Raw genomic sequence first — 23,174 nt, forward strand, 5'->3', positions numbered from 1 at the left:
TTCACCACAAAGTCCCAAACAAAAAGTGTAATAAATATCTAAAAAATTTCTGAACAGAACGGGGCTCAGAATCCATTCCACGGTAACTGAAGCACTGCTTCCAGCAAATAACCAGAAAGATAGCATGAAGCCTCGAGAATAATCACATCATATACAACAGGAAACTTCCCCTCTTCATCAAGGAATTAATCACCGCATTTCTACATGCACTATGCCTTAGAACAAACAAATGAAGTTGACATACAACAGCATGCTGCACCGCGGGACTTTCAAGCAGCAAAGATGCTCCAACCATCAGATAATGGTGAATTGTTTTAGCCATGGTAGAAATCTACAGGCCTGCAGTCACGACATACCAAGATGCAGGCATGAATTAGAGATGCAAGTAAGAGCATTTCCTGCAAGAGTACTGCTTGCAAGGTATCTCACATAGGTTAGACATCCAGGGATTTAACTCATGATGATATAGGCTCGTATGGATAAGATAGCCAAGGATGTTTCAGTGCTTCCGATGCTGTCGGCCGCTTCTTGGGATTTATCTCAAGAAGATAAGCAATAAAATCGATAAAGCCTTGGTCACCCATGGGCAGCCGGTGCCGTAATGATGACTTCTTTGGAATCAAGTACTCCAGCCTATTGGTTTCCTGAAAGAGTTAAAGCAGAATGCCTGTGAAATATAAACATAACATTATCCTAATGCAAAACTGCTAAGGTAACTGCTCCTATGGATTTAAAAAAATCTTTGCAAGACAGATTGAGTGCATCTAAAACAACAAACATTCTGGTAACAATCATTCACATTGTTTCAGAACTATGAAGTGCTAATGGTGCAAGATAATTTTGGTTAGATTGCAATAGTAATTAGTAGCATAAAACTTCCACATAAACCTGTTGAGGCATGCTCTATAGATGCCAAAGCATTACAAATAGCAGTCAATAGTATTAATGAAACAGGTGGGCTCATGGCCCCTGAAAAATGATCCATGAAGTTGAAATGCATCAACTGGTTATATGTGGAAAAATCCTGGTTTCACTACTTTTGTAAAGCCATATTTCATAATACCCTGTGCCAAGGATCACCAAGAAAGTATCCAAAGGGAAAACCATGCGATAGCAAGAAGGGAAGCCCCTTCAAATAGGGGCAAATATTTTTGCGAGTTGAATCTCCTTTTAGGGGCTCTTTCTGGATGAATGGAGCAATGCTATATAATATCATTGGCCAAGAAGATAAGCTATTCTGACACATAAATGTAGATGTTTGCATGCTAAAGAATCATAGTAACAATTTTACAACAGCCCTATTCAGAGAAAATTTTAAGAAAAATTAGAAATTGTGTATTAATTATTAGAAACTTGAAGAAAAAGAAAAGTAACCATACCTGATTTCTTTCATACAACATGTAGTTTTTTGTGAAATATTTGTATGTATCCCGTCCCTTAGCAAGCATACCTTGATCAATGGAGCCTATGATACCAATAACACGAGCGAGTAAAGTTGCAGGAGAATCATTTGTAAAGAGAACCTGTGCAAAATTAAACAATCAATTTGTTCTTTCTCAGAAGTCGCCAATGACATGCATGGAGATTACAGAGAGTTAAAAGGTAAGAATTTGCTTGAAAGTATTAAATCTAGATATCATTCAATTGCAAATATCCCACCAAATATCACCTTTCTTATCCTTTTTCTGAAAAAAAAATCAATGATATCTGTTATAGCAGTTAAAGAAACACTCATGAAAAATGAGAAAGATTTAAAAGTAACATCCTTTTTTTCAAGCGTAGGGTCTGACATTGTGGATAACTCGAAATGTTGTTCCAGCACATTCAATTTCCACCATTCTTTAACAAGTAAATTTAATCCCCAAAATTACTTGAGAAAAAGTGAATACTTGATGTAGGACATTCTGAAATTTAATCCCCAAAATTTATTTTATTAATCTAAAAGGTCATATACGACAAAGAGCTAATCATCACAAGACACATAGGACTACTAAAACTTACATTTCCAGTGCAAAGTTCAGCCAAGATGCATCCAAGTGACCATATGTCAATCTTTTCATCATATGGAAGGCCTAAGATAACTTCAGGTGCACGATAAGATCGTGACTGTACATAAGAACATAGGTGATCGGTTTCGAAGCAACTACTACCAAGGTCAATGACCTTCACTTCACACCTACTGTAGCTTTTTATCAAAATATTCTCAGGCTTCAAATCGCAATGAATAAGACCAAGGCCATGTAGAAATTGAAGTGCCTCCAAACATTGAATAGTAATTGACTGCAGATACAGATGTTGAAGGAGTATTAGTAGAACTGGGGGGAAATGTTGTAAATTAAGGGTTTTAATCTCTGACAAGAAAGCTTGTCATAGACAACCTGCAGCCTTGGCATTGTGAAATAAACCTCCCCTCCAGCTTCTCTATTGAACTTGTGGAACTCATATAAATTGGCCTTGAGAAGTTCGCAAACTATCAACAAGTGCTCCTGAAAAGTTCAGAAAAAATCAATCCAAAAAAAAAAAAAAACAACACAGATTAAAACAAACACATATTTGAACATTTGAAAACCAAAGGAACAATTGAAACCATACAATGGAGATAAGAGAGAAGTTGAAAATAACAAATTGGGTTTACTTCATGACAAACAATTTATTAGAAATAGTTCTTCTATGAACTTACTTGAGAAGAAAAGCTTTTCACAGAGTTAGAAGACATAATATATTCCAAGACTGAAAACAGTGGAGCATTTCATAAATAAGAGCGATATCACAATGTCAGTGATACAATAGTCATGTAGAGGATATGAAATCATAGAGGAAAGCAAAAAAATGGTTATTTCAACAAGTCACTATACAGAAATCAAAATTTACAAAATGAAGAACACTGCAAACAAATATCTTGTGCACCACTGGGCCTTTCATCAAATTAGAGACATAACAGATGGAGGGAACGTTCCAGTTAAACTAGAAAAGTAAAAATGGTTTAACAAGAGAAGGCATCTTCAGAATTTACGAAGACGAAACGTGAAGAGGAAGAGTCGAAGAGAAGATGAAAAGGGAACCTGGGATCCAAGAAAGAAAACAAAATTTATTTGAACTCACCAAAATATTTCAAAATTATTAGGTATGACTGGACCTCACAACAAAGATGCTCAATGTAACAGGAGACACAATCCTAATGACAGTAGGACAACATAGACATCTACAAAGAAATGAGAAGTCTAGTTATTGTGCCTTATCCAAAATACATTTAAACACTCCTAACGACGAGGAATTTTGATACAAGTCAATTTTATAAAAAATAAATGAATAAATTTATCTTTTAATGAATAGCATACTCGGCCCATCTATTAAAATAATAATAGATGTTTATACTTCTATTATAAGCCTAACCAAATACTAACAAACACTCTTAAACTAGTGGATTACAAATACAAGTCGATGTTGGAAAAAAATAATCCTTTCATAAATGGTTACGGAATATTAAAAGTAAAAAATCATTTTTTTTCAAACATATAGTGCACCTGTTTTTTGGCTTAACTGACCCGACCCATGGCCATCAGTCCTGGAACATCCAGAAACTCAGTCTAATTTTAAAATTATTGCAATTATGGTAATCCCAAAAAATCTCATGATCTCACATTTCAACATTCTGATTTGGCATGATTCCATCGGAATTGAACAAGCAGACCTTTAGGTTTATCATATAGGAATATATCAGGTCAGAAAGCTTCAAGTAGAGAAGCATACTCCACTTTAAGAGTTTTCCCTACCATTCGCTTTTATTACTTGTTTTACCTGTAGTTAACAACCAAAAAAATTCTAAAATGTACAAACCATCTTTATCACCAAAAATGTACAAAAGTTGTGATTTTGGAAGTAAAAACCTCCAAGGACGGCCTTGACAGAGGGAAATAAAACAATGTTCGTTGTACCATACTAGTTCGGTACTGGTATACGGTGAAGGAGGCATACCGAGTGTCGGTATGCCGAATTGGCCCGTTACCGTACCGTACCGATACAGTGATAGTGTGGCACTAGTACGGGTCCTGGTACTAAGACGGCGTACCTTGAAACAAAACTTATATTAAATGCACAATATAGAAGTGCTCTAGAGTTCATGTTAACACAAAAAGAAGACAAATCCCCAGCTAAGTGAATCTGCAAGTACATTGCAGCAAAGTTATATTATCATAGAGAATAAAAGGGCAAACATCAGATGCACTATTCCAAACTCAAACATCTCATGAAAACCCACTTTACTACTCTGCTACATGTGCGGCCAGATAAGAAAAGGAGAGAGATGAAATCATTGAAATCCAACAACAAACATAGAAGATAATAAGCTTTGATAGATCTCCCACAAACAAATTTCTCTAACCAATGAATCTCTCTATAATGTGCTATGGCTATGTTTCTTCTTTCATGGGTCCGTTGGAATGTGAGGCCCCAATAAAAGTCTCCCTTGAATTTTCTGGATAACTATTATCTCTATCACATAGTTGCAAAGTGGAAGACCCTCATGGGCTTTGAGATAGGTGTTACCTGGACACTTGGTCCAACAATTGAACCTCCAAAAATTTGAAAAGGGGACACCTTTGTGCAATTTAATGAACAAATAATGGACATATTATAAAAAGATGTTAGCTATATATCAATATATTAACACTATAGTTTCAATTCTCGAGGATAGGTACCATATTGATGGTCAGCTGGTCTAATATAATCCTTGACATGGGCGCAGTATGACTTAACACGCCTTGATGTATACGAGCAAGAAAAAAGTTTTTTTTTTCAAGAAAAAAGGACACTGAGTAGTACAGGGTCAATAAGCCTCAACGCGGGCAGTACAACATTAAACAGGCTTGATACGTCCAACACCAGTGCATCCCAGCTCCCAACATACCATATTATGGCCGGTATGCACATACTAGCCACCCTTCAATTAGACTACGGTAACTGGTTAATGGAATGTTTTACTCATATAGCATGTCTGAAGGCTGCCATGAAGAAAGTGAAAAGAACAAGAGGGCAAATGTTAAAATCCAAAAGTAGACTTACCACCTTGAGATGAAAAATGCATTGAAAACCAACTAATGAATGATATGGATGGTCACGAAAATAACATCAAAGACTGGCTGATCTAAATTTCAGAAACAATCACAAGAAATAGTGACTAAGAATACTGATCAAAAGAAGATTTACTCACCCGATAATAGAAGTAATCATAAAGGCGCAAAATATGGTACTTGTCAGCGGGATCATTCTTGTTGACAAATTTTAGAAGCTTAATTTCATCAAGGCTTTGATCAAAAAAATCTTTGTTGTTCTTTATAATTTTCATACATACATCCATGCCAGTGTGCAAGTCATGCGCTTGAATAGCTTTGCTGAATGCAGCAGATCCTAGGTATTCAGTAACATGATAACGCCCCGCAATCACTGAATTCAGTACAACATGGAAACTTTTATCCTCCTCAAAGCCGGTTCTGATAAGTTGTAAACAGGAATAATGATCAGAAACCAAATGAAAAAAAAAATGATCCAAGCATTTAGTTAAACAAGTTAGAGAAAAGTAGTTAGAACACACAATCATCACACAGATTCAGAAAAGTATTGAGAAAAAAATTAGACAAAAGCGAAATCAGGAGATGAAGCTAACATGCCTGTTTTTTCTATGCACAATCTTGAGGTCAAAGGTTTCAAATTCCTCTTCCTGAGATTTGATTTGTCTTACTTGCTCCTGTACTGCAGCTGCTTCTTCATCCTCCAGTGTTGTCCCAGTCTCAGGTTCTTCTTCTATTGCATCAGTTGCTTTCTCAAAATGACCTTTCTTAATATCCTCCCTTTCAGCATTAGCATAGCTCGATATTGATGACACAATTGAGTCTCTTGATCTTATAGCATCAGCAATATTTTCATTCTTGGAGCTCTTTGTTGGAGAAGAATCGCTGCTTTTCTGTCTCCATGTGGCAAGCATATCATCAGTACTTGTGCTGATGGGAAGTTCATCATCACCACCACCAACAGGATTGCCCTTGCTTGACCATAGAGTATGAGCAGAATCAGGGCACGACATATCTCCAGTTCCTGAAGGAGGTCGAAAGGAAAATCCACCATCTCTATAATTCATACCCATGGGGCAAAAGCCCTTTTCAAGAGCCATGACGTATTTATCTGACTTTTGTTTAGTTTTCTTTGTTTTGTCCATCTTTTTTTGAAATAAATAACTCTTATATGTTCTAGGCTGAGACTGTCTGATACCACCTGTACCAACATCATGGTCATGAAAGTATTCTATGTCCCCTTCGCTACTTCCTCCAACCAAACTTTCGCGGACTTCACTGCCGATATCAGCAACATCACTATTAATGCCCACACCAATGGATCTGACAGAACCAAGTTGATCATCATCTATGCAGAGATCATTAGGCTTAGGCTGCTCATACTCATTCAGAACTTTCCCATTTTCTAACATAATCAGTTCATCACTCTGGGTAACAAAGCCCTGCCAAACTGGTTCTGCACGCATTAAATTAAGCTCTTCAACATCCATCAATTGCCCATCATACTGAGCTATTAAATCATTTTCAGCTGTTCTACCATACATTTCAGATGGCACATATGTGATGGGACCCTCCAAAGCAGCAACTTGTTCCACACTTTTTGTATGGAGATACTGCTCCCCTGAGAAGTATGAGTCTTCTTCGGCAAAAGACTGGTCATCCAGCCGATCAGGAGCACTACCATGTCCTGTTCCCTTTTCGTTGTCACATGGAAAGTCAATTTCATGAGCTAGAAACCAAGTTTCATCTTCTATTGGTTGTCTTGTGTAGCCAACATCATCATCATCATCATATTCGTCAGAATCCCAATATTCATTTGGATAGTCAACTGATTCATCACCGACAGTAGCAAAACCAGATACTAAATCAGAAGTATCTTCAGTAATTCCTTGGCTTACAGAAAGCCAACTAGTACCGACAGGTTGCTTCTCACCTGTTGTCACATGCTACTCAGTAAACATAAGGCAAATGTACGTATATATGTATCTATGGGCGTGTATGCAATGGAATCATAAAGATGTACAACAATGATATCTCCCAAGTCACTTGCATTTGTATGAAAGCTTATCCTATGGAAAAAAACAAAGAAAAAAAGAAAATACTACAAACAAGTTTTACATAAACCTTTTTGATGGAGAAGCAGAGATACAAGCTATGCATCCATAATATCATTGGACACCTAACCATGCATGAAATTGTCACCGCCACTACCGAAATTCTCAAAGATAAGGAAGAGGCCATCATCACCTTCTACAAGTCTGAAGTCAATTAAAGGAGCGACCAAAAGTTGGTTCCTTCATCTGTAATATTTCAACCAGTAATTTAACATGATGGTTGTAGTATCTGCTCAATATTTTCTTGTCGAAACCTTCCTGACTAATGTGTTATGCTCCATAACTAACCCCATTATGATGGGAAAAGTTGATTATTGTTGTCTATGTGACAAGAATGCATCATGGCTTCTTATGCCTCATATGCCCACCAAGAGGTCTATCGGAATCTTGAAGTCTTATTGACTATAATTTACTTCTTTTTGTGAGGACTAAGCTACACTATATTTTTCTTTCAGATGGACCAACATGCTCTAAATTTTATCATAAACAACTTAGAACTCACATGAAGACCTAATAGTTATGCATAAAGAATTTCAAAATTGCAATTAGATAAGCAGTTATGTGAAAGATTCAAAAGTAGTCAAGCCAACTCCAAAAAAGCTGCCCTTTGAGGACCCAAATCTCGAGGACATATCATTTCTCATGTGTCACAAAATCCAAAATGGAAGCAAATCCCACTGGCTAGATCAACCATTATCTTTTATTCTGTTTATGCCTTCAGTTAAAAAAATCATGAGAGTCTGCCTTGGTTCGTCTGGCTCTCCAACACACTCTCCAAGCTGAGAGGTACCCCTTCAATAGCTATCTGCCTACCTGTAACCAATTTCTAATCCCTTCTCTCCTTCACCACTATAGATGACAGGAGAAATAATATCAATTTGGACAAGCATTGTTGCTATTAGAAGTCCAAAATGAAAGAAAATTAATCCTTCTTGCCATCTCCTGCTAATCTTTGTGAGATTCCAAAAGTGAGTACAATACTTAAAATACCTTCCACCAAACATGAAGAGGAGAGAGCAATTATGAGCCAAATAAAAGTCGACTTCAGATCAGTTAGGCTGCCACCACTAGAATCAAAGGGGCAAAATCATCAAGAATTATTAGGTGGTCCTCACTTTCAACACAAGGTTATACATCAAGTACTACCTTCTTGTGATTTCCTGCTGAGTAAATCCAACACTTAGCAACAGGTCAGGACCTCAGAAACATCCTTCATGGATATAAATAACAAACGGATTTCCACCAAATAAACAGGCATGGAGGAACTTTAGCTTTTGGTATATCTGCCAGACAAAGGCAAGCTAAAAAAGGTTTCGTAATGAGGGCATGGAAAACAATGTTTTTACAAGATAACAATTAGATATTAGGCAAGATATTCTCCTATCTCCCAGCTTCGCCTGGCTGATCACCAAATAACAGTAGTTCAATGCCCAATGACCATCCCAAAGGCCGCAAAACATCGTGCTATGTTATGTTCATGCTCTCTTTCTTTTTTTATTGTTTTTTCATTGACTTGGAAGTCATTCTATTAGGAAATCAGCAAAAGTTGATATATTGGAAGCATCCAGATTCCCACTTACGATGCCATGTGATTACCGCACGACTACATACTTAAGTTCATGTATGGTGTATTAATTCAAGCGAAGCTCAACAAGGACCCAACTAGCGATTGTATGATCTATATGTTCTAACAGGTTAAATAGTTGAATAAGGTGATATCAAGGGTTGTCAATGCATAACTGATAAACTCTGCAAGCTCATTCCTCAATTCTTCTCCATATCTCCCTTCTTATTAGTGTTTGCCCGCTCTCTGTTTTTCCAGATACTTAGATTGGTTGCATCCTAACTCTTGATTTTATTTTCCCCTTTCTTCCTCTCCATTACCCCCTCCTCATTTTATTCCATCCATGTAACTGAAACACCAAATTGTAACAAAGGATTTAGCAACCCAATCAACTCTTCATCATTTGAATTTGATCTAAGAGGAGTAAAAACTGAAGTTTCAGATCCTCATGGGCTGATGGAATACGAAGTTTTCCAAAATTTGGTTTCATGCCTTAAGATCAGGAAAGATATGTATGGAGAACTACTTTTATTTGGGTCTATATATATATATATATCAAATCATTTGCTGATATCTTGGAGGACCCATATTTCTCTACGGAACCACCATGGCCATATGTTATTGAATTGCATCATCAGCTTCCAATAAAATACAAATTATTTTCACATGAAGTCACAAGACTATGTTAGCAAGCTTGGAAGAAAGGTACTCCTATCCAAATTTACGATCAAAGAACTCAAGGACAAGCTCTACATGGCGAAATCTCTGACTCAAGTGCAATGGACTGATTATTTTGGATCAGCCATTTTGGATTTGCCTGTATACCTAGTCCATATCACAATTTAAGTTGAGAAGTTAAACTCTAGTCGAATAGCATTTATTTAGTATGGTTGGTAGTTAAATTTTAATTATCTGTTCATAAATGTGAAATGTGACTTTTAAAATTTCTAGGCTTTATTAATTATGGTTCAAGAATGTGCCTTTTAGAGTTTATACAAGTAAATTTTGTTCTCTCTTAGAAAACTGTTATGAGTTGATGTAAGAGATATGAAAAGTTCTATGATATCTATGTAAAACCATGTAGTCGTGAAAGAATATAATGAAAAATGAAGAATTGGTACGTTTTTATATTTAAATATAGTGGTGGATTCAACATGATATCTCCCTTCAACTTTCTTCTACTCTATACCATTCTTTTCTTTCTCTTGAACTTAAATGCCTACAGGCTTTTGCATCAATTTGCATGACAGTGGACCTGTCTTTTAGCAGAGGTACGGTACAGTCTTTTTCTAGGTAAACCATGATTCACCTTTCTTTCACTTCCATTTTTCCTCCAAACCCTCTTTTTGCATTTCTGTAGGTTTTCTCATTTTACATGTCCAGCATGCTTCTCTATCGCACTCTGAGGTCTCTGGAGTTTTGATGTGCTAACATGTCAAGTCTTCATGCTTGCTGAACTACCACCATTTGATGACTTATCATCAAGCGATGGCCAGCAAAGCTGGTGGACATGAAGAAACTCAGGTAGTTGAAACTAGATCCATAAATCACCTTGCTTTATTGTTGCAGAAAACAGGACAGCAAGAGAAAAATTAGTTGATTAATTTAGTATTAGATCTCAGATAGTTTGAATTTAAAATTTATAGAAAGGTGATGCTACTAGGAAAGCTCTCTAGAATTAAAAGTAACCAGAGATCAGCAGTAGAAGACTCCTAACAAAATCTCAGACTGAAGAAATAGAACCGGTGCAGAAAATAAGAAAAGGATTGCATGAATTTCCTACAGTTTGATGGAGTAGAACAAGAAAAAGAAGAAGATAACAGTGAAATATGATAAAGATCACATGAACAAGACAGAAGAGACAGAGGGGAAAAAGCAGCAAGAAACAGAGAACTTAAAGTGAAAAAGCAGGTAACTAACCTAGCACAAAGAAAAGTCTTTCCATTCATTAAAAAAAAAATCACATACGGCTTTGCAGTAGCTAGTGATAGGCCTTGTTATATCCTTTTTTCTATACTTGTTTCACAGGTAATCTAAGACGCTTATATCTTAATAACCAATTATCCAATCCCCATATGGACACCCAAAACCTTTCCTAAAATGCAAAATATGACTTCCCGCAAAGCCCCCTATAGAAAGACAATTATGAATATCCAACATTAAATTCTGATGATCTTAGGACTTACCTTGCCCAGTATATATCTAAAGTAAGATTTTTGCACACTAGTTCCATACAAGATAGGGTTCTAAAACTAACAACATAAGTTACCAAATTAAAATATCTGAAAATACAATCAAATATATACAGTAACACTAGTTCTCTTATCCATTTTCTTATCCACATTTGACCTTTCTTCTTGAAGTCTACTAATCATCACAACCACTCTTGATTGAAATAATTGTTGTTTACTTGGTAAAAATCATTAGGAAATGGATTTATGTTGCACAGTGGTTCCATGGGTAAGATACGAAGTAGAAACTCATCTAGTCTTATTTAAAGTTTGCACGCTAGAATCTTGATAAGGTGCTTCTTGCTATGATTTCTCCACCTATTGCTTGTTGGTTTTGATATTAACAATTGAACATGCATATTTGTAGTATACATTGCAAATATATTGGGCCATAGGTTCTTCTTTAAGTTGTTGTCGATTGCACAGAGAAATGCTAAGGTGTACTAATCTACCACCAATGCGTGGAAATACAATGGGCAATTAATCATAGATGCACAAATACCATTGTTTTTTTGAGGCTCACAGATGCACTGAATGGTTGCAAATACATTGGGCCACTGATCTATCACCAATGATTGCTCTTGCTTGTCGCCTCAACTATTAAATCTTGCAACAGATTGTCATAGCAAGTATACATGATCTCAACAATCTGCCTATTAATGGTTAGATCTTGCAGCAACTACTATCATGAATCACCAGCCAAAGCTTCAAGAATTGATTCATCAAAATCCTCAATTCTTCTACCAGAACATTTTCAACTGTTCCATTTTCAGTTGGTGGAACTTCTACTACAGGATTCATAACTTCTGCGGAATAGTGAGATCAATCTTTGGCAGATTCCTAAAGACCAAATCCTGGATGTCATAGCCGTTGTTATTTGATCATAATAAAAGGGTCCTTCAAAAGCCTCCACTGGAATAACCAAGATAGGGGAATAAAGATTAGAGATAAGGGGTTAGCATCAACTTTTTTTAAGGCATGAACTAGTTAATCTCACTGAACAGAATTCTATCTCAAATGGCATCATGGCCTTTCTCGATCAGCTCGCCTTCAAATTCCCCTGGATTTTGGCTGCTTAGGTGGATAACACTTTTCAGACATAGATTATATAATTGATCAGACAAGTAAGGTTTATTTTGATACCAAACTGATGTATCCTTAAAGGCTAGATTACATGAGTTCAACTAAGAAGAAAGGAGGTAAAGAGATAGAAATAGAAGATGAAGATGAAGAAAGATGGGAAGAATCTAACAAAAATTTTCTTCATTCAAATGTCAATCATCATATTACAATCACCATATCTCCGCCAGCCCTATATAAAAGGCTACTGAAGTGACAACGAAAGACAATCCTATTAAATCCACTTTTTTATTTAAGTTGGAATATTTGAAAGGGAAAAAAATCCTAATGGACCAAAGAATTTAACTTTTTAAGAGAAAGGATTCACAATCCTATTGCCGATCCATTGATACTGAACCTTCTTTCTGACTGACAACTTCCCTAAGAAAGCCACAACACCAAGAAACTAATTTCTAGTCCACTTAACCATACATTTATCTTGTAATACTAATAGTATACGAACACTGAATGTTCCCTACAGCAGCCTAGTTTGCATGGTTCATTGTTTGGATAATCAAAAGACAGTTCCACAAAGCATGATTTGTCAGAAATCTCTCCACTGACGGTTCTTAGTTCCCTATAGCAGCTTAGCTTATGTAGTGCTTTGTCCAAATGATCCCAAGGAAATTCCATGGAGAAAATATTCATAAGGTTCTCCATTAGTGGTTCCATAAGTTAAAAACTTTTCTTGATAAAGCACCCAGGTAAAGAGGTCATAGAAAGAGTGACGGTAACATATCTGACCTCTAAGTTTACACTTCACGTTTGATTTCCAATAGTACAACCCCATTTAGGCATGCCCCATGGTGCACTTAATGCATCAAGTCAACTTCTAGATATTTCCATAAGGAATTACAAATGGAACAAAAATATATGATGGAGTCCAGCAGAGGTAAGCAGCATTTGATGATAAAAATCCTTTTGCGCCGAACAAATCAAAGATGGTAAAGAAAAATGCAAACATTCATAGATTCATCAAGTACTGGAAGAATGTGAACCATAAAAAAAGGCATTAATTAGATTAAATGATATGTCTAAACAAAGACTATCAAAAATTTAACTAATACTGGACCTGAAAGGTTAATCTCTTGCCCAACAGGCACATCAAGAAGAGAGCCCATCGAGATTGTGTTATCTGCACCAGGAGGCTTCATACCCAATCGATGATAATCAAACTTTTCCTCCCAATTAATAGTTACTGGCTTATCCTCAGACTTGAGCTTAACAGGAGGAAGCCATGGCATCTCTTCCTTGTGATTCCCCACATCAAGTGATAAGTTAAAGCTCCTGATAAACTTTTGCTCTGATCTTTCTTGAGACTTCCCAGACTGGAAAGGCCTGCTCACATTATCTAGCTGTTGGTTTGCTGCTTCACTGATATCATTACTTTCTGTTTTCTTCCTCCTCTCTTTTTCATCATCCCTACACCCTAGACTACCACCATAGCTTGTCGAGGCATCCTGACCAGAAGAAGGAAACATTGTTTTCACAGAACAGTCCTTCGAAGTCGCCTCACATTTCAGCCATGAGTTATCCAGTAAATTATCCTTGGAGTAAGAATCACTAGCTCTATATTCACTCATCTGACTGATGACAGGCTCTCCTTCAACCTTTGATTTACCCGTGCCCCCGATGCAAGAACTCCTTTGTTCCATAAAAAACTCTGGCTCCGTTCCAACAGCAACATCCCTCTTGTCTAACACCATTGGACCTGACCAGTACTTTCGCCGACCAGATATCAAGAGCCCAGAGAAGTTGTTCGCGATCTTGTCTGAGTCCTTTGATAAGGGATCAGTATGACCATCAATGGAGCCATAGTCCCAAGGGTACAAATCTGATGAACCGATACCCTGATCAAGAACAACACCCTTCTTGCTTCCAGACCCATTTCCAATGCTCCTTACCTCAACCTCCTTAACGATGAGCTCCTTAGAACTGCCTCCAGAATGCGTAGCAGCACCAACTTTCCTTGCATTGGCAGCTGCTGTGCTGGCTTCTCTCGGTTCTTCTTTCTCTATGGAAAGGCATTCTTGTAGGGACCCATTCAGATCCGGCCGGCTACTGAGTTCTCCTCGCAGAGCAGCCTCGGCCTTTGTGAACCGATTTCTCCTCAAAAAATCCAGCACCACGTCGACCGAGTTCGCCATCTCCTGGTGTCCAACCAAATACTACAAAGATGACGTCCAGACACCTGGAAACCAACGAAGAAAGACAGAAAACAAACCAAAAAAAAAAAAAAAAAAATTCCGTTCTCTATCAAATTTATCCTCAAAGAAGTGCAAAACAAGCTCCTTAAATGAGAAATTTTCAAAAAAAAAAAAAAAACACAGAGATTTCGCAGCAGCCTCGGCGGCCAAACCCTAACCGTACATCGAGAACATGATGCCCACCCCAAAAACCCTAGAGCCGGCAGTTCCGAAACCAGAGGACAGAAGTCAGACGGCCATTCCGACTCGGGATCGGGAGCTCGGGAAAGTCCCCGATGTGGCTCAAATCCCTCGATTTCTGAAGCGATTTCAAGCCAGAAACAGAAGCAAGAGAGAAGGATTTCGCACGGAGAGAGAGAAGAGCAGAGAAGGCCAAGAGGACTCACAGATCGGGGTAGGAGTTGGCTCGTGGCCGAGGAGGAAGAGAGAAGCGAAGCGTCCTTCGCCGGCGGCAAAAATGGGAGGTGGCGGAGTCTCCGGAGCGGCGGATTGGGACGCCATTAGGGGCGGAGGACAAGAGGGAGATGGCCGGAGCGGCGACAGCAGCACGGCATCTCGTGGATTCAAGCCTGCAGTCTCCGGACAAAGCATCGCAGGGGAATAATAATACCAGGAGGATATATAGTTGCAACTTCTGCACCGTTATATTATTTATTTTTCTAAGGTTAAGAAACTATTTAGCCTTTTGAATTACCTTCTTAACGAATGTTAAAGTATAAAAAAAAAAATTGACGAGTAGTCCATCGAGATTCGCATTTCCATGACTTTTGATCACATGCATCAACTGTGTCGTGGTTATATTTTACTTTTAGTGGTCCATTATTTAGACACCATCATTGTGCCGGCATTTGGTATTTATGTATCATCATTAAAATTTATTATTTAACTATATATTAATAATATTAATATTAATATGCCCGATTATCATCATTAAATTTATTTAAAAATTTTTTATTTATTATAATTTATTATATATTATATTATAAGTAATCAGTTTTAATGATACAAGTATTAATATGCTCGTTCATCATTAAAGTTTGCTGCTTAATTTGTCATAAAAATTTGGTTATTATTGTATTGCAATTTTAATGATAATTAGAAAAAAGATAAAAAAATTGTATTGTGTCGTGCATGATTGGTAATAATGATCGAAGTTTTCATAGAATTCTCTGCTCGCCATATGAATGCTATGCTCGATCATCATTAAAATTTATTGGTTAATATGCGGCTAATATTAATGGCATCGGTATTAATGTGCTTGATCATTATTAAAGTTTTTTTCTTAATATACAACATAAATTTAGCTATTAAAACCTTCTATTTATTATAATTATTATATTACTGTATTGTATTTTATAATTAGTTAGAAAAACGAGAAAAAGATCATACCCTACTTGTAGGATAGAAGTTTCTGCAATATCAGTATTAATGATGCTAATATTTATGATAGAAGCTTCTGCACAATGATTTGTGCAAAATTCTCCCTTCATATCTAGATATGGATGTATATGTTGCTTAACTTGTGCAAAATTCTCTAGATGATGACATTAATAACACTAATATTAGTAACTAGTTTTTTTGCAAAGAAGCTCAACTTGTGTAAAGTTCTCTGGTCACCATGTAGGCGCCATTATTAATAACACTAGTATTAAGGAGGCGAGTTTTTATTACTCTAATCACTATAGTTCATTTGCTTAATGTACAAAAAAATTTGGCTATTGAAGTCTTTTATTTAATATTATTTGTCACATTATCATATTGCATTTCAAAATAGTTTAGAAAATGAGAGAAAGTCTCATGGGATTGGTATTAATGACATTGATATTAAATGAAAGGAGTTTCTGCATGGAGATCTGAATTGTTCTTATTTTCGCCATGTGGATGTCAGTATTAATGACAAAAAAATTTACTCAGTCATCACTAAAAATTATTGCTTAATATGCAGCAGAAATTTGACTATTTAGATTTTCTATTTATTGTAATTTGTTACATTATTATATTGCATTTCTCAAATAGTAAAAAAAAAGAGGTAAAAATGTCAACCAGAGTTATTTGCTCGTTATTTAACTAACATGACAGTATAATATAACTAAACAATAATGGTGATAATGAATAAGTGATACTTAGAATTAAAAAAAAAAATCAAACTATAGATATTTACGGTGCACTAAGGCACAGTGAATTGTTACAAATTATAGACGTTGAGGATTAACAGGGGGTGTGGTGCCTGTATCAGCATGCGCAATGTACCAAGTTTGGTAAATAGAGGATGAAGGGATTGGCTAGGTCAGATTCTTAAATAAATATAAAGAGAGAATTATATGTTGAGTTGAGTTGTTTTACTTCTTTTGGGTAGAATATTGAGTTGGAGATTTAGATGTAAATGGAAGCTTTTCTTAGTGTATGATGGGCTTGCATAAGCTCAAATAAATGGACCAAATTTGTTCTATTTTTTTTTTCATTTTCTTTTTCCTTTCATGGACCCATACCTGTACAATTTGAGTTTTCCAACTCTATCAAGTGGCCTATGAATGTTGTTTATCAAATGTAGAAACTAACGTGCCTTTAGTTGTATTGGCAGGTTTTAAACTTCTTTGTTAGCATAATTTTAGAAATCACACAACATGCACCTCTTATAATATATTTTTTTATTAGTATGATTCTATGTCAAATTATATTTATTTTTTTATTAGCATTAACTTATTAGAGTGATTTTAGAGATCACATAACAACTTATATCAGCGAGTAATATTTTTTATTAATAGTGCGATCCAATATCAAACTATATATATTTTTTTAATGGTGTCTGTATATAAATATATAAAACTCCTGAGATGTATTGAACATGATGCAACATACAAATAAAAATATTTTTTTCATTTTTTTTTTCTACTTTTGTAAATATTTTAACATTCTTATTCATTTTTTGGCAAAAAGAGCTCCCATTCATCCTTGGCCAGCTGGATTTCAACTTTGGGTGCTTAGGTGGTGCATACAAACAACCTAGTTTGAGACGAGCACGGACCCACCTATCAGGTAACACACTAGAAGACAAATTTTTGCATAGTGGAAACTAGAATGTCTTTTTCCTTAAACTTTTTTTTTTTGGTTGGTAGTAAGACACGTGAGCATCTTGCGTTTTGGCTGTTTCCCTTTGCAAACTCCAAATGAGCTATACGGATTGAAAGAGAGCAGGACGACCACCAACTCAAGCCACTTCACCCTCGGCAAAGGATGCGATCTTACTTTTTACCCAAAAAATTAAATTATATAAATATCCTTCTAATTATCAAATTTTATATAAATATTTTTTTAGTAAAATTTATATATATATATAATACTTATTTTACTATTCTATTTTTTTATTTTTATTTTTGCATATATAACTATGCCGTATAACGCCGTTAAAATTTTTTTTATGAAAATAAAACAATTACGATGGAAGGCAAAAAAATATAATTTCAAAATTATATTTGATTTTAAATTAAAATAAATATAGTTTTTATTAATGTTGTTAGAAAAATCATTATATTAGAGACATTTGTGCAAAAATAATATTTTATTAAAGTACAGAAATAAATATAATTTTTTTAAAAATATTCATACAAATTTAAATTTTTAGAAAAATATTGATAAAAAAATTTTAAAAAAATCTAAATTAGCCGCTCGACTCTGGGCATGGGCGGCTCCACACAAGAACAAGAGATATCTTTTCAGCGAGTGCGAGGGCACTCCTTGGTGGAAAAACTAGTTTTTTTTATGCAACAAAAGTAACCATGCTAAGTATTTTCGCAGATTCTATCTTGTCGTTAAAATTTTTAAAATAAAATAAAAATTAAAATAAACTATCAATTTTTTAAGACAATCAAATCATCTATTAATTTCAAGTTAAGTTTGATTCAACCTTTTTATTGAATCGAGCGCAGAATACAATGCAGCATTTGATGAGCAACCACAGCGGATGGACAACCATCAAACAAGGTAGCATTCATATATAGAATCTATCTGCTGGTGACAACCATTCATCGAGTGCTGCATAGCACTCCATAATGCAAACAACACATTAAATCCTACCTATATTATAGTCAGATCCATTCATTTGGATTCTTCCGTATTACAATCTCGTCCGCCAATTTATACAAGCCCCCAAGTCCAGATGTGGGCTGAGTTCAGATCTAAGATCCAGGCCAGTCCTAATCTAAGCCCAGAACATATCCGGGCCTGCCAAATTTGATGCAATCTGTTATGGAAGCTCATTTCTAGTTGTAACTCCAGTCCAAAACTATTAATGTGCCCAGTTTTGAGTTCAGGCAGTTGCAGTACAGAAGCTTGTAATCCTGATGCATGAAGGTCAGAAAGGCTATGGGTTTTAAGGTTTACATACAATCACACAAAAGTGACTCTAAACAGTTTTTTTAACTTCTGGTCCAAGGAAATTGCAATACAACCAGCTCATTCACTCGATGACCACAAAAATACCAGCGACTGCTGCTGCCCAGGCTAGTAGTAGGGCTTCCCTTCAAGTCTGTTCTTCTCATCCTGCAAACCAAAAGTTACCCAGAAGTGAGGTAGGTAAGATTTATTGCTGACCTGAAGAATACAGCTTGGCAGATGGAGAATAAATTTTAGAAAGTTCTACCAGAAAAACTGCCTTCGATGCATAAGCCGACGAAGAACAATTTAAGCAATAGGACAAGGGCCGAGGTAAATATTTATATGATCACTTATTTCCAAAACATTAGTCTAAATCTGCTTGTAAAATATCGAAACATAAATAAGTCCATCCTAAATTGCACCAAAACTTGTAATTCTTGATGAGACGTCACAAAAAATGCATATATGAAGAAAAAGTATAACAAAAGGAGGAAATGACAACAAATATTGATGTGCAGAACATCAAGGTAATATGATTCATCATTTTTCTTTTGTACACTCAAATTTATTTTGGCTAAAACAATGCCACCAGCTAGCTCTGTTCGGGTTATTGGTTTCTCAACTTTTTTTGATGACAAGTTCTGCCTTTTTTGGAGCACTACCCAGAACCTTGGACCTTCTAAAGGGCAAGCTATTAGAGGTGAGGTGTCGGTCAACTGTACTAACAGTTCTTGGCAAGTTTTGCTCAGATTAACTTGGCCACTTTTTAACTACTCATGCTACCTGATCATGTGCCTAAAGAATCATCTTGGGATGCTTTTTATGTGCCAAATGCACGCTGTCACTTTGATGCCTCGAAAAATTTAGTCATAAACCAAAAACTCGAGAGAGTGGTTTGACAGCCTAATTTATTTCTGCACACAGGTTGTAAAACCGCAAACAATCCCAAAAACCAAATTTGCATGTGGAAATAGAGCTCGAAAACTTTAAGTAGCCCAAATCTTATACGCACCACAAGAGGATGCCGAAGATTGATAACCTTTGGTTCAATTTTCCTATTAGTATAATTGCTGAACCTTAGGCTGTGCTTGAATGTTTAACTATCCAAGGTGCCCATCTTTATTGCAACTTATTAAGTGTACTTTGATGTTTTCAAAATGAACTATATTGGTAGAAGCACTTATTTTTATGACTTTTATAAGACATTGTTTCTTAGTTTTTCAAGCTTCAATACGTATTGATCCGCCTTACTTTTATCATCTAATTTTTCATAATTTTATATTGTTCTCTATATCAGGGCGCTTGCTAAACTATGTAGTTTATCATTGAATTATGATGTTTTACAGAGTGGAAGCTGATTGGCACTAGCAAGCTTAAAGTGTACATAGTGAAGCTACTACTAGAGAAGAAAGAGTCAGATCCTTTTCTGTATGTTAAGGCTTGACTTGTACATATATAAGTGACTATACTAGCAGAGTAAGGAGAGGATTTTGTAGTGTACAAATACAATAATTCTCTTAAAATGAAATGTTTTGTATGTTATAGGACAATGGAATGAACTAATCTTTAATTTTGACTTCAAGGCTTCAGGCTATAGAAAATTAATTTTGGTGAAATTTTAGCTTGCTCTGTTCATTCAAATCGCCACTTATGTTATAATTACACAAGTTGAAGTTTGATTTGAGAATCATATGCTTCCGTGATGATTAATTAAAGTGATTTCATGCCATTGGTTGATAATAAGTTACCCTCGGAGGCTAGGTGCCGGATCTTGACAGGTCATGATTACAAGTGTCAACTTTCAAATGCTTGTTTGAAAAGAAGTACACCAAAGTGCAAAACTAAGTTCTAGCTTCTCCCACAAAACACATTTTTGACTTCTGGCCAGAGGGGAGGGGGGTTGGAAGTTGAGGTCGATTTTCAGGAAAGGACAGGGCACATTAATGTAATCCTTTGCTCACCAGCAACAAACATGAATGCCATTGAAATGAACAAGTCCCTTTCAACAGATATGAATGCGATGAAATGAACAAGCCCCTTCCTGATTCCCCAACATCATCCTATCCACAGCAGTGGATGTTCACCTGGCCATCAAGTCTGAGACTCGAGTTTCTCTAGATGTGATTATGACACATTTCAATTCAAACACTTTTTATGAACATTCATGCATCCAAACATACCCATAATTAACTTCAAGCATTTGAACAGATTCATGTAGAAGAACAAAGAATGAGAGAGCTAGAATTGGCTTTTTTATCCTATTGGATATCTTTAAACTAGAAATAAAGTGGAAATGAATTTGAACTTCTGTTATTCACCATCAACAAGCAACCAATCATCTTGGGTTGCATCAAGTGCCCTGCATAGTAGCATAAAAGGGAAGAATGTAGCTACAAAATAGGGTAGAACACATGGCTTGAGCATCAACAAGGAGAATCAGAAAATTGATGTAGCTTATTGCAAGGAATATCAACCTGTAGAATAATTTTCTGGGTGATTCTTGGAGTTAAAAACGAAAGAGAGCAAACAAAAATTTGCATGCAGTTTTTATGAATTTGTGTTAAATGCCAAATAGAGATCATGCGGTCAGCATGAAAAATTGCATACCAAAATGTCTATTAAGAATGTTAGATGACATGTTTACATGTTACTAGAGTACAAGCTACAAACCACTAATAACTAGCAGCCCAATGAGTAAGAAGATGTGTTCATCTCAAAGGCACAAATAAACCAAAGAGCCCAATGAGTAGCAGCCCCAAACTTATAGTATAGGACAATACAATAAAATAAAATCATCAGCAAAACTCTTAGCGATTTTCCTTTTAAAAACAAGAATTCCCTCTATATTTTAAGTTAGAGAGGTATGCACCACTGTTATACTAATACTATGAAATGAAATAGGATCCCTACAGCAAATTGCAGCTTCCATCAGTTCCAAATTCTCAAGCAATCTTTAATAGGAAAGCAGAACAGCAATATCCATGAAATAGATAAAACATCCTAAATGTTGAGTAAGAAGTAAATGTAAAACCATTCAAAAAGAAAGTTGAAGAAGACATCATACCTCAAACGCTTTCTTCAGCTGAAGGAGTTCCTTGTCAAGATCATCAATGGCCTGTGTGTATGCCTGGGTCGGCGATGACTGGCTCGTGGTGTGTATCTAACAAAAGCCCAAATAAAAATTAGAAAACACTAAATCCTCAAAAACCCTAAACACTAGACTCATGGATACAGAAGATTCACCCACCCTGACGACGATCTTGTATTGCAGAGGATGCGGAAGCTTGTAACCAGCAAAAAGCACATTCGGATCCCTATGCAACTGCCTGAGATACATAATATCCCCAACTTGAAAAAGAATAATAGCATAAAGTATTTACGATCTTTTAAAAGGTAAAGGAAACAAGGAGGGGAGGATTACAAAGAGAAACACACATTCTAAGGATGTTGCCAATGGTGTGGTCTTCTCTCTCGATGGTGAAGGAAGCGGCATTGACAATCTTGGTGTCTCTCTCATAGGATACCCTGTTTTCATTGAAGGGAAAAGCTTATTGCACAAAATGTACGAGAAGAAAATAAGAAATGAAGGGAAGATATATAAAATGATGGGGGAAGAGGGATGGTTCACTACTTCTTGGTGCCTTCCGGGACAACAAAGCGTTCGTAACGATCCGGGGCATTCATGGTTCCTCCTCTTCTTTTTTCACAGCTTCCTTTGCCTCACGACTTAAACCAAATAATTTTTTTTTAAAAAATCGAATAACATACAGAATTAAAGATAAAAATAAACATGAATCATTAAATCTACAATCTACACAACTACACTACTCTCAATTGAAGCATTGACAATGATATAATCATCAACCATCTCTAGAGAAATCCCTAATTAAATGACCACTCAAGCAGTAGCACAAATTAAATGGGGGAGCAAGAAAGGGGGAAGAGAGAAGGGAGGAAGAGGAAAAGAGAGAGGGAGAGGGACCGCCGGAAAGTTTGACAGGCCTCGACCACTGCGGCAGGCAGCCCAGCAGCCACATCGCACAGGGGACTGAGGGGAGCCCGCGAGAGGGGAGGGGGAGAGAGAGATAAAGAGAGGGGAGGGGGAGAGCGAGTACTTCGTGCCTCGTAGAGAGAGGGGCGCCGGCGTCCTCTCCGCCCGCTCTTCCACCACCGTATTCGCCGGCCGTCGGAGGAAGGGAAGACGGTCGCCGGAGAGAGATTAGAGAATGGAAAGAAGAAAGGGGGATCGGGGGTTTTGGGGCGGGGCGAAGGGGGTCGAATAGGGTATTATTTCTATGTTTTAGACCAAAGTGCCCCCAATTTATAACCGATCTCGGTTTAAATTAGGGGTAAAAAAGACTTGGGAGAAACTAGAGCAGCCGTGAGCGCCGCCGGCTAAATTCACGAAAAAAAAAAACTACACAGTGGCAGAAAATCGTTTAGAGAAGTTAATAGTATTGCGGATTGACCGACCGCGACCAATAACTCCGATGACACTC

At 36.5% G+C, this 23,174-nt stretch overlaps 2 protein-coding genes across 6 annotated transcripts; both read right to left on the reverse strand.

Moving 5' to 3' along the window:
• On the reverse strand, positions 1–14,906 carry LOC103706777. 4 transcript variants are annotated; one of them, XM_008790997.4, is made up of 9 exons: positions 14,688–14,904; positions 13,167–14,285; positions 5,667–6,999; positions 5,210–5,489; positions 2,379–2,486; positions 2,002–2,280; positions 1,380–1,523; positions 430–644; positions 22–339 (listed from the first exon to the last, which is right to left on the reverse strand). In XM_008790997.4, exons 2-8 carry the CDS (start codon positions 14,239–14,241, stop codon positions 456–458), a joined length of 3,408 nt encoding a protein of 1,135 aa, XP_008789219.1. In that variant the 5' UTR covers positions 14,242–14,285; positions 14,688–14,904; the 3' UTR covers positions 22–339; positions 430–455. The 4 variants fall into 4 exon arrangements, with proteins under 4 accessions (XP_008789218.1, XP_008789217.1, XP_008789219.1 ...); XM_008790996.4 differs by having other exon boundaries at positions 1–644; positions 13,167–14,244; XM_008790995.4 differs by having other exon boundaries at positions 1–644.
• Positions 14,907–18,364: 3,458 nt separating this feature from the next.
• On the reverse strand, positions 18,365–22,953 carry LOC103706776 (DNA-directed RNA polymerases II, IV and V subunit 11). 2 transcript variants are annotated; one of them, XM_008790993.4, is made up of 6 exons: positions 22,791–22,953; positions 22,307–22,401; positions 22,111–22,200; positions 21,923–22,001; positions 21,740–21,835; positions 18,365–18,840 (listed from the first exon to the last, which is right to left on the reverse strand). In XM_008790993.4, exons 2-6 carry the CDS (start codon positions 22,357–22,359, stop codon positions 18,802–18,804), a joined length of 357 nt encoding a protein of 118 aa, XP_008789215.1. In that variant the 5' UTR covers positions 22,360–22,401; positions 22,791–22,953; the 3' UTR covers positions 18,365–18,801. The 2 variants fall into 2 exon arrangements, with proteins under 2 accessions (XP_008789215.1, XP_008789216.1); XM_008790994.4 differs by having other exon boundaries at positions 22,798–22,951.
• Between the last annotated feature and the right edge of the window lie 221 nt (positions 22,954–23,174).

The sequence above is a fragment of the Phoenix dactylifera genome, chromosome 11 (assembly GCF_009389715.1).
Source record: "Phoenix dactylifera cultivar Barhee BC4 chromosome 11, palm_55x_up_171113_PBpolish2nd_filt_p, whole genome shotgun sequence".
NCBI classification, from domain to species: domain Eukaryota; kingdom Viridiplantae; phylum Streptophyta; class Magnoliopsida; order Arecales; family Arecaceae; genus Phoenix; species Phoenix dactylifera.